The 12314-nt window shown below is 31.0% G+C and overlaps 2 protein-coding genes across 2 annotated transcripts; both read right to left on the minus strand.

Moving 5' to 3' along the window:
* Positions 1–56: 56 nt before the first annotated feature.
* Positions 57–1331, minus strand: LOC128389224 (uncharacterized). The gene has a single exon (XM_053348769.1). The coding sequence runs from the start codon at positions 1329–1331 to the stop codon at positions 57–59; it is 1275 nt and encodes a 424-aa protein (XP_053204744.1).
* Positions 1332–9325: 7994 nt separating this feature from the next.
* Positions 9326–11317, minus strand: LOC128389245 (uncharacterized). The gene is made up of 4 exons (XM_053348788.1): positions 11048–11317; positions 9981–10846; positions 9692–9909; positions 9326–9610 (listed from the first exon to the last, which is right to left on the minus strand). The coding sequence occupies exons 1-4, from the start codon at positions 11094–11096 to the stop codon at positions 9511–9513; spliced, it is 1233 nt and encodes a 410-aa protein (XP_053204763.1). The 5' UTR covers positions 11097–11317; the 3' UTR covers positions 9326–9510.
* Positions 11318–12314: the final 997 nt, after the last annotated feature.

A 12314-nucleotide genomic window follows, 5' to 3' on the forward strand; every position in this document is an offset into this window, starting at 1 on the left:
CTGCGCACAAGTATGAACAACGCGCATCCTTTTTTTCCGCTTCAGAAACTTTGGCCTTAATCGACAATTGAAATTCGATTAGAATCTGATAATTTTGTGTAGTATTTTATCTTATCAATGAATTCGAACGGAGTCAAATGGCCTAAAGAATACTCTGCGGTCAAGTTTTGAATTCGACGATTTATGTCCAGAGTTTTCCGCTCAGTAACGTTAATTGTTGCACCGAACGAGGCCATAAGAAGATTAGTTTCAAAACTGTTTTGGTGTTGAATTATTTTCTCAATGAATATCCAAAGATTCGCGTGATTCCTTCCCATACTCTTATTTAAAGCAAAATGCCAACCTTCAACGTGATTGTTTGTCCGTGGGTCACGATCGTTGTAATGGTTCCAGGTCGAAACAGGAAATCTCGAGTCATCGAGTAAATATGTAGATTTGAAGTAATGAATGAAATCATCAAGATTATCTAGTTGAGGGGACTCAGAGACAATCCAATCAAAAGTGTCATGAATATCGACAATATTTAGAAAGGGTAAGGCCGAAATTCGCCTGATGGTCTTATAAACTTCTGAGTTTTGTTCATTGTACAAATCTCTCAGTTGATGCTTAACCACATTCCTCCAGATATTTTGGCCAAAATGAAATAGACACGATTTAAGTGTACAGGCGGGAAAACATGTTTTGATTGCTTTCATTGAGGCCATTTCGAAATCAGTTGTGAAAAAATCAGGGTTCCAGGTCAGATTAATAGCAGCACACAAATCCTGTACCAATCTTATAAGACGAAGGTAGGTGTTGTAATTAGCTGACGGGATCAAGGCATAAACCGTTGGAATCATTACTCCGTTCACCATCACATGAAAAGTGTATAACGAATGGAAAAGTTTTGGTACACTTTTAAAAGTTCCATCAGCATACACATGATCAGATGAGCTGAGATAATTTAGGAATTTGTCTGTTGCAAATATAAGTATTTTTTCTGAATCACCATCACTAATTCGAAAAAAAGTTTCATTGTCGAAGTTGTTTCTCAATTTATCAGGAATTGTGATTTCTGCACGGTTAGCAGGTAAAGGTGGGTATCGAGAGGAACGAGCGCGCGATAAAGTTTTTTTTAAGCTTCGAAAAGTTTTTAGAGAAGCACCAACAATATCACCTTGATGAGTTTGCATTATATCATTTGAACTTTTTTGGTAACAACTTTTTAGATTAGGAAAGTTTTCGAGTTTAACGTAATCTTTTCCTTTGTTTCGTTGTTCGATTTGGATGATTTTATCGAGTTGTTGTCCATGATTATGGGCTGAAGAGTTTTTAATAGTTCCGAGCTCCATGGTTAATTTACCTGGACAGTTTTTCTCACAACATGTCCAATATTCGCAACTATTTGTCACTACACGTTTTCTATATATAAAATTTGATTTAATCAACAAGTTTGCATTTCGAGTTGATTTAATGAACCGATAATCCATAATCAGTGATAATTAAAACTAAATAACTCACAAAACTAATCAAAATATTAACTTTCGAAAACTATTGAAAATTTGGTACAAGATGTCGAATGAATGATAAAAAACGAATGAGAAACAAAGAAAATAGACATTCTGTTAAATTCAGTTCAATTTATTCAAGTTGATTATCTTCATGAAAAATCCCTAAAGAAGTTTAATTAGTCTAAAAAGGTTTATTTCTTAAATATCCCAAGAAATCAAAATTAAGAAGTTTTTTTATTTAAACTTTTTATTTTATTTTTGCTCAAATGACTTTTGCTTAATTGAATTTTGCCCAATTGTTCATTTGCTTGATTGAAATTTGCCTAAATGAGACGAGCCCCTTTCGATGGATAGAAAAAGTATTAGAACTCGAAAATGATCATTAGTTGGAGAAAACTTTTTTTCGTTACTTTTTCTGATCTAGAAATTTGTTCATCTATTAAGCTTTTCCTTACCCAAAGGCAGATTGTTTTTTTTCCTCAGCATCTTGAGAGTAAAAAGAGGAAGAGGAAGTGAGAAGGTGAAACTGTATTAAGGTGAAAAAATATCGGTTTAGTAATAATATGATCATCGTTGTAAAGGATAACCCATTAATTTAATTCGGTTCTCTTTTTCTCTTGCTATTCAACGGAAATTGTTATTTCATGTTAACAGAATTTCATCTGGAAAACTGAAACTTTATTGTTATTTTTTTCACCAACAATCAACAAATTGTTTCGATATTATCAACTGATTAGTTTTCCATTTCCTTCAATTCTCATGGGTCGTAAAAACTTTTCAAACTATCAATTGAATTAGTTTAATAATTTTTTTTTTCAGTAAAAATCCATTAATTTCATTCAATTATAAACCAATTGAGCGAAATTAAAATTTCAAAAGTAAACAATTAACACTTAATATTGAATAAATTGTATCATTAATTTCAATTATGATTATACAATTTGAAATAAAGATCTGACACTTTCCAATTTAACCAAACTCCATTTCTGCTTTGCTAATTAAGTTAATTGCAATACGGTTTATACAGAAATTAACATGTCTGGTGAGTAAAATTATTTCATCACCAAATACAATTAATTTCAGATTAACTACATATATTAATATACGTCAAGAAAATTAATTCATTCATAATATTTAGAATAGGAAATAAGTTCAGATTTATGGAAATGTTAATGCTTTAAATACAATTGTCAAGGATTTTATGAAGCTTGAGGAAGCAAAAAATGAGATGCAAAAAGTTTATCAAATTATCTTTGCTTCTTACTGAAAGAAATTCAGTCAGAACTTTTTTTCTCCTACAATGAGTATATCAGAATCATATTATATCCAGGAAGTTAAACTTTAGTCCAAGAGGAAGAAAAATAAACAAAAAATGTAAGATAAATCGCTTTATTTGCACAGAGAATCAAAAGTTTTTACAATATTACATGATGAGAATAGTTATTTCCTCTTTGCTGAATTTTCAGTTCCTCCAATGAGATTATCATGATTATATCGGACTCATTATGCCAGAATGTACTTGAAGAAACTTGTATATACATCATTTAGATGATCATGTTGAAAACATTTCATAAACATTGGGTCAAAGTGGGTTAGGTGATGATGAGGATGAAAACATTGACCAATATTTGATTAAATTACTTGCCATGAAAACCGGAAGAAACTTTCATGTCTTAATCAACTTTAGTGTTAGCATGTGGATTCAGTTGAAAAGATTATTATTATAATATTGATCATATTTTTAATCATCCTCATCACTCAAAATTAGATTGATAAGTTAAAGACAAGTAGGTAAGTATTGACCATCCAAAAAGTAAAGATGACCACTAGTACAGAGGCTAAACTGTCCAGTTGACCCAAGATAGTAGTAAGAAGATGTGGGAATTCAGTGTCTCTCTCAGTAGTTGATTAATCAAGGGAGATAGAGAAAGATAGATGATGATCAATATTATAATAAATATATACAGGAATATCTCTAATATTTTGATGGTCACTAAGTCCAAGGGAGTGACCAGTCTATTTACTAGAATGGTCAAAATTGTCTAAGTAACAATAAGGAGGCAAAAACTGGATCACTATTCAATTCATACAGAGTGTATTGATTATACTGTTGATCATCATTATCCACATCATCATCATTATAATCTCAATCGACTATTGTTATTATTGTTTTTACTTCTTGTTGAGTAACTTAATATAATCATCATGAGGAGATGATGACGATAATAATAATGAATCTAATATTAGGTTATCATGGAACAGGAAAAAAAACATTGATTATTTCAGTCAATATGGTTTTGACTTTTGTCTTGTTGTTTACATTCTCATTGATAATCAGTAAATGGTCACAATTATTTTTATGGTCAGTTAATTTCACCATCAAAACGAGTGCTGAGTCAAATAATTAAAAGGAGAAAATGATGACCATTGGGATAAAGTTCTGGAAAAGTTTTGACCACTGAGAGTTTGACCCTGAACTTTTCTGTTTCATTATTAATGTTAGTTACAATTTTTTCTAATTGTCTTACGGAAAGAGTTTATTTTCATTTAATAATTAAATAAATTCTACAATGATTCCAGAATGAATATCATGTTACGTTTAAAAAAATATCTCTACGATCATAACAAACTTATGGATCAATATTGACCTTTTTTCGCTTCGTTAGATTTTTTTTATATTAATTTAACTGAATTAGAGCCTTTTTTGCACAATATAGTATTAATAGTTGAATTCATTAAATAGAGTAAATAATGACAATAAAGATGACGATTTAGATATCAAATGATCATTTGATGCTCATGAAAATCAATTGAAATTCTAGAAGATGAAGTTTCTACTTAGTCTCTCGGTTGTCAAACAGAGATATTCAGATAACTATACTCAATGTGTTCAATTTGAATTTGTAATTTTAGACAAAATTGTAACTTTTTATCATGTTTTCCCATTTAAATTGCTTCAGAATTTGATCCCATGCATCCCTATTGAAAAGCGATAGATGTACAAACAAAACATCAAAGATAATAGTTCATGTATGTTACATGAACTTTAACTTGGAATTGGAATTGGATTTTGATGCATCAGGTTATCATCATGTTCCATTGACCGTAAACATAAAAATAATATTGCTCTTTCATCATTCAATAGAAATTCTAACTACCATTCAAATAAAATATCATGATGCGATCTGAATATTATCCATCGTTGGTAATACAGCAATGAGACAATTTGATTGTTATTTTAACTTTTGCACTTGGAATCAAATTACATACGTTGACAGGCAAGTTATAAACTGAACTGGATCAAATCCCATGTCTGATCATCTTCCATGGTTAAAATCACGATTCATATTTCAAGAAAAACTTTGATTCAATATTCAGATAAAAAGATAGTAAATCAAATTGGAATAAGAAATTCAAATGAGAAAAAAGTTTCATCTTTTTTTAGCTCATGAAATCTTGGCTCATCAATTTAACTCCTTTTGAAACTTGTAATTTATAAATCAATCAATCACCTCATCATAATGTTGAAACTGTAATCACAGTCAATATTTAGTGTCATTGATTGTCACCTATCAATTTAATAACCAATTTACCTGGAAGGCTTTTTCTATCACTGAAACTCAATCATCGAATTGCTGAAATAACTCATGACAAAGTCTCGTGGTGATTGAGTATCAAGGTAACAGGGATAATGTGTCCTGAATGAAAACGCAAATTAAGGCCAAATTTTCCGTCGGAAGTGCGTTTTACGCGAACGGTGAAAGTTCAAACGAAGAAATAATTTCATATTCAGTGTTTTCTTTTGGATCAGCAATCGTACTTTGTATGGAGGCCATTTCTCTAGCAAAACGGATCATCAACTGTAAGATTAATCGTTTTAACTTGAGTTGTACTACTGTTGATTGTTTATAATTAAATGGTAGTAATTAGTATCATGGAAATGTTTCATTCTGTTTGCATTTCTTTGATTGTTAACTTTTAGTTTTCTACGATGAATTTTAATGAGATTTTGATACTCAATTGTTTGAATTAATTTATTTACATTTAGTATCACAATTATTTTTATCAACATGACTGATGAATGAATCCAAGCCTAACAATTAAATACTAATTGTTATTTTAATTGTAACTGAGACAACTAAAAGTGGAAAATTCTTTGAATTGTCTTGTATAATGATTACTTTTAATTCAGTTCTTCATTCATTTTCATTACGTTCAAAAACGTTACGATTTGTTGATTTCATTCGTTAATCATGTCGATTATCTTCAATTTAGATGATCAATGGCTGATTATCATGTAATCATCAAGGTGAATAATGATGAAAAAGGTATTTCTTCATGAGAAGAATAATTTATTTGCAAATTCTTTCTCGAATTAACTTTAGAAACATTTACTTTTCAAAGTGTTTCTGTTTCCATAGGTGTAAACAAATTTAACTCAGTTAAATTGTCTATTTGTTTAGCTTAACTGTTGTAAATCGTAAAGTATTATTCAGATAATAATAAATTTCAATCAAATTTAGAATCTGGACAATCAGTAAATTGCAATCAATAATTTAGATGCGACCTCTTTATCCCTCAATTTAAATTGAAAAATATTGCTTATTTTCACTGGTCATTCATATAAAACATTCATGATTCCCTTTGCTGTTAAGTAAATTACTCGCTCAGACAATCAGATAATCATGATGCATGATTTTGATCATTTCATTGATCAAGAGGTAACAGAACTGAGAGAAATCAGATATCTGAATAATGCCCATGTAAAGTTCTGAGTTCAGCTCTTGACAAACTAAAAATGTCACATCAATTGTGCTCATACAAGTACTAATCTGTCAAATTGACAATTATACACTCGATATTGTCAAGATAACTCTGACAATTAAAACAAATTGTTTAACTAGAATTAAATTTAACCAACTAGTTAAAAAAGCTTCTTTTCTCGATCTCTAATATCATTTACAATTCCGAGTTTCCAACTAATAATAATAACCTAATAATATGTACTAATGCTGAATCAAGAATTGTCTCTAAATTAGAACAGATAAAATTAATATTAATCGATGGCTACTTTTCTACGTTGATTCGAGTTTTCGTTACAATTAAATAATTTATTTCGGTAGATTGTTAATCGTCTTTCGAGTTAGAAACAAACTTTATACAACCTCAACAGTCTCGAACTTTTTTTCCTACAGCTCTTCAATTCTGAACTTCTCACTTATTAAGTATTCGACTTTTTTTTGGATAAAATGGTTCACGATTCATGAAGACAAACGATTAAATGAAATACAATCATTTTCTGTAATTTTAATCAATCATGCAATCAAATTTGTCTGACAATTTATTCTGAATTTGTGCTAAGTTGATCAGGTATGCAAATTGTTTTCTCGTTGGTGTCAATCAAATGTGATTTTTTTCAATCTCGATTTTAATAATCAATTAGTATGACAATAGACTAAAAATTAGAGTACATATTAGACTCACTAGACTATCATTAATTCAGCCAGTTAATCATTTGAAAAAAGTATTTTCTGCGAGATGATTAAGCAAACAATTTATATGAATAGCTGAGTCTCTTTATTCATTTCTCATATTAAACCCTCAGGCAATATTCAGATTTACATGTTATCACTTTACACTAATGTATAATCACCATAATAATCATCAGTGAATATGGACTGAAATGAAAATGCCGAGAAATAATCAGTTTCCATTGGAAATCAGTTTCCACCATAGTTACCTTGATTCACTTTCATTGTATTAAATATCATTATCTTATCAAATATTATATATCATCAACTGAGTAAGTTATTCAATTCAGTAAATTTGCAGACATCATCATGATTTTCAGTAGCAATTCATGTAACTCCATTACTGTATTAGAATATTAAAAGTTAACTTCAACTCTACATTCCCATGAAATAAATCATTACATTCAGATATTATTATCATGTTAACCATCATCATGATTATTATTATGTCGGAATGTATATCAATCCATTTAATGATGTTCTCAAAATTGAATTGGATTAACTTAATGGTCGATTCATTCATGGTTATGATTATATATATATTTAAGTGGGGATGAGAATTGAACAGAATGTTCCTTGTAAATCCTGAATTTCCTAATGAACTTTACCAGAATAGTTTTTCAATCTTTCCACTTGAATAGAAACTCATTATTTATATTTGAAACAACTCTCACCACCTACAGGGAGTTGAATTTATATGAATATTTTCATGATTAAAATGTTGTTTATCATTTTTATACCTCATGATTATCCTTTTTTTTCAGTAGGTAAAACATTTTAAACCAATTAAATACAAACATTAACATGGTTAAACTGACAGAGATAAAAATAGTTAATCATTCCCAGTGGGTGACGATTCATAATCAAACAGTAATATCGTTTGCATGATTATTATCACCATGAAATCCATACACAGATAATAAAAGCCATTAGATAAAAATTAAAGACACCAATTGATTGTGATATTACTAAATCATTTGACAGAATTGAATATCCATCATGATCAATTGGTGATCTATGGATGATGGTGATTAGTTTAATCCGAGGGATCAACTATTAATATTATCTGAAAGGTTGAATAAAAGTATCAGATTAAAAATCTCATTGAGATTTTCCATCAATTGCAACAATTTAAAGCTCGTTAACGATCAATTATCAATCAATCAATGAGATAATCTTAATGATAATCAGAAAACAACATTCGGTAAGATTGGAATGAAACAGTTAATGACATTTGATTATTTCTTTTTCTTGTCACAACCCATTTATATCTTTTTTTAAACTTTAATCTTAATCTTAATCTTAATCTTTTATATGGTCACTATTCCCTCATAATTATTGCTTTCGGCTATTTAGATTATCTCATGTACTTCCTACTCTTTATTCAGTTAATTGGTTTTGACTCTGATAGAAATGTCACCAATCTGATTTACTTAGAAAAAGATGAGATTAACAGAAAAGATTGTGTTTGATCAATAAGATAGTAGCTGATAATCATCATGATCATTTGAATCGTTTCATTGAGCTACTACATGGATAATTTATCAGAAAAGAATAAAAAACCGGAAAAGTAAAGAATCATCAACGTTTACATTTGATAATATTAATAGAAACTCAGATATTACATTGGATTAAATGAAAAAGAATTTGAAAAAAAAAGAAATACAAGATGATTTTCTTGTTATTCTCATGAATAAATAAATTGCTCTTTTAATGAACATTGAGATTTCTTTGTATAAGTTTATGGTCAAGGTGAAGGTCAAGTCTTTATTCATCTTCATCTCTCTCTCTCTCTCTCTCTCTCTCTCTCTCTCTCTCTCTTGTTACCTTATCATCATCTTCTTAATCCACACTCAGTCCAACCCCCTCCCGATCTCTGGATCAATCAAGTACCAGGTATGAAGAGACCGGTCTTGGCCCGTCTTCTTATTGACCTTAACTGCCCAGAGGTTTTAAAGAAACCAAATACCTCAATGATTACATGTGGTCAATAATTTTCATTCCCAATGGTTGAGCTTCAGTAAATTTTAATAGTCAATTTAATCACCATTGTGTGATTAGAGTAAATTTATCTCATTTTCATGGGTAATTAGCTGATTGCTATGAATTGGAAACACAATAGTTAACCAAGAACTGAATAACCAAAGTTTCACTTAAAACTGAATTTCTCATGCACCACAAATGAAAATGATACACTTTTTGAATTAATAACACAAATTAACCAACAATTATCAGTTAATTGTCATTCAATTAAGTTTGCGTATGAATTGGTAAAAAAAATTAACTACAGAGATCATCTTGATATTGTTATGTTGTTAAACATGTTGGTTTTTATTGAAATTGAATTGATAATGAAAGTGAGTTGAGTTGATTAGGTGAAAATTGTAATAATTTAATCAAACGATGACCCGTTATTATACATCCTGTGCAAGTAAATTATTACCTGAGGTGGGTTAAGGTGGGTTAAGGTGGGTGATTGTGATGATTGATTAACCACTGAACGGTCTGGCAGTGGTTGATGAAACCAAAGTTGATCTCATTCGGTTCATGAGGTTGGTAATGTCGGTTGTGATTCGGTTAACTCGAACTCTGTGAATTTTGAAAGGAAACAAAGTTTTATTAGTTTGTTGTTGACTTAAATTGTTGATCACAATCAATCAGTTTATTTACCTTAAACTTTCAAAGAAAGCGTTGCTTGGATAGCCAGCAGTTCCTGAGCCATCGTCAGCGGGTGGGGCAGAAGCTGAAGATGCAACAGCTTGAAGGGCTCGAAGTCGATTCTGAAGACGTTGTAAATTGTTTTGTACTCCTCGTAAATAGGATCTCATTGATCGCATCATAGCGGCGGTCATGTATCGTCGATTGGCCATCAAATCTTCAATTGATTGCTATTGATTAGATTAGAGGTGGAAAATGGTTAGAAATGAGGAGAAAAGTGATTTAAATGGTCAAGACTTACATCAAGATTGTGAATGGTCATTTCGATTTGATCAACCATACCAGCAATTTGCTCATTTTGACGGGCATCAGTTGAACTGGGCTCAATAGCGGGCTCTTCTGAACCAGCTCCATAAGAAAGTGGACTCAAAGTGGATGCAGCATCATCTTTCAAGTCAGTATTGAGATAACCTTTTATCTGTTGTTCAAGGTCAACAAGTAATTTGGTTGCCTGGTTGATTGGCTCAGCAAGATAAGCTGAAATATCTGAGCTGGAGGATGAAGCAGAGGCAGCAGTTGCTTCAGGCTTAACCTCATCAGCTTTGACAGGAACAACCTTGATGGTTGGTGCAGCGAGAGCAACAGCTACAGGAACAGAATCAGCAACTGGAGCCACTTGGGGTGAATTCTTGGCAACTGAATCCTCTGAAACTCCTGCTGAGTATTGAGATGGAGCTTCAGTTTGAACTTCAGCAACTGATGGCGATGCAACTGGAACCTCAGCAACTTTTTCTGAACTTTCCACTTTCTGAACTTTTTGTACAGTTGAAGATTTACCTTCATCTGATTTACCTTTTTTTACTTTCTTTTCGGGAACTGAATCAGAGATAATTGTTGACACAGTGGCGAGTTTGTCAACTGAAATTTCATCCTGATTAGAGACCACTGGTGATTTTGATTTATCAGCCACTGGCGAGATCTCATCTAAGCCAACTGATGAAACTGGAGCAGCAACTAAATCATTGACAACCGAATTACCTTCAACTCCATCAACTGATGGAACGACAGTTTCTGATTTAGATCCATAGAAAAGGATTGATTCAGTTGATCCACTTGATTTTGATTCAACTGATTCAACAACAGGTCCAGCAACAGGTAAACCATTACCTTAATTGTAATAAGAGAGAAAAAAATTAATCGAATAACCAAAAAAAAACAGTCACCAATTAATTGTAGAAAATTATGTTCAATTAAATATTCCATGTTAATTTCAATTCTAATAAAAGTTGAATCAGTAATCAAGTGACTTATCAATCAACTTGATTCCAGGATTAGATGAAATTATTAATGAATGAATAAAAATCTTACCGATTACAAAAAGAGAAACAATAAAGATTGAGATGATTAATCCTTTCATTTTGATTGAGTTAATTATTGTAACAACACTTTCGCTGATCACAATTGGAAAAAAAATGTTCCCGTTTCAATTGAGCACAATTAAAGTTTTTCAAGTTAACTGATCCCAGAGTGAAGTTTAAATGTAAATGACTTTCACTGGAGTATTTGGTTTCTTTATAACCTGTGGTGGGCAGTTAAGGTCAATAAGAAGACGGGCCAAGACCGGTCTCTTCTTACCTGGTACTTGGTGGATCCACAGATCGGGAGGGTTGGACTGAGTGTGGATTAAGAAGATGATGATGAGATAATAGAAAGAAGAGAGAAAGGGAGGTAAAGAGAGAGAGATGATTAAAGATCAGAGATGAAGATGAAGATGGAGAATTAGAAAAATACTTACCTTTACTTTCCCCTTGATTCTTGCAAAGAAAATCAATAATCCGGTTGTTTGAGATCATTGGAATGGCCACAAAAGGGCAATACATTTATTCATAAGATTAACAAGAAAAACATCATTTATTATCTTCCTTTTTTATTTCTTTTCGGAACTTTTATCAATCTTCATCTTCATATTTCATTTGATTCTTTTTGATTTTTCCGGGTTCCATTATCATCTTTTTCTAATAAAATTATTCCAATTCTAATGATTGATTCAAATAATCATCAAGATAAATTCTCGGTGAGTCTCTTGTTCATTTAATTAACAGATCTGTTAATCTAAACTTTTTCTAAAGATTGGTGACATTTCTATCAAAGTCAAAGCAATTAATATGAAGGAAAGTAGGAAGAGAATAGGAAGTACATGAGATAATCTAAATAGCCGAGAGCAATAATCATAGTAGAATGGTGACCATGTGAAAGATGAAGATGAAGATTAAAATGGAAAAAATAAAAAAGTAAAAAAGCTAATCAAATGTCATTGATATTTAGCGTAATCACAAAGCTTTTAATCCAACCTTTTATCTCTCAATTTGAATTATTTTCTTTTCTCAACCCTTTTAATGTCTGAAGAGGTAAAGGGCAATGGCTTCCAATTTTATTCGATTACTGAACTTCTTTTTTCTTATATCTTTTTGATTGTGCGTTTCACTTTAATGAGCGGGTTGAGAGATTAAGTTGTACCGGAGTCTCAATACAAGTGGAGTTTCTCGCGCTTTTTCACTAATTTACTTCTTTTATGACACTTGTATTTCTAACTCTTATTAGCTTATTAACTGACATTTTTTTTATACTCTCATTA

The sequence above is a fragment of the Panonychus citri genome, unplaced genomic scaffold (assembly GCF_014898815.1).
Source record: "Panonychus citri isolate SS breed McGregor unplaced genomic scaffold, ASM1489881v1 Contig00106, whole genome shotgun sequence".
NCBI lineage: Eukaryota > Metazoa > Arthropoda > Arachnida > Trombidiformes > Tetranychidae > Panonychus > Panonychus citri.

What these genes read in the sequence shown, in the direction of transcription:
- LOC128389224 (XM_053348769.1), bottom strand. Translation starts at nt 1,331, where the DNA reads ATGGAGCTCGGAACTATTAAAAACTCTTCAGCCCATAATCATGGACAA.
- LOC128389245 (XM_053348788.1), bottom strand. Translation starts at nt 11,096, where the DNA reads ATGAAAGGATTAATCATCTCAATCTTTATTGTTTCTCTTTTTGTAATC. An exon ending in TGACCATTCACAATCTTGAT is followed by an intron (nt 9,910 to 9,980) that starts GTAAGTCTTGAC and finishes TCTAATCAATAG; the next exon opens with CAATCAATTGAAGATTTGAT. An exon ending in GCTTTCTTTGAAAGTTTAAG is followed by an intron (nt 9,611 to 9,691) that starts GTAAATAAACTG and finishes CAAAATTCACAG; the next exon opens with AGTTCGAGTTAACCGAATCA.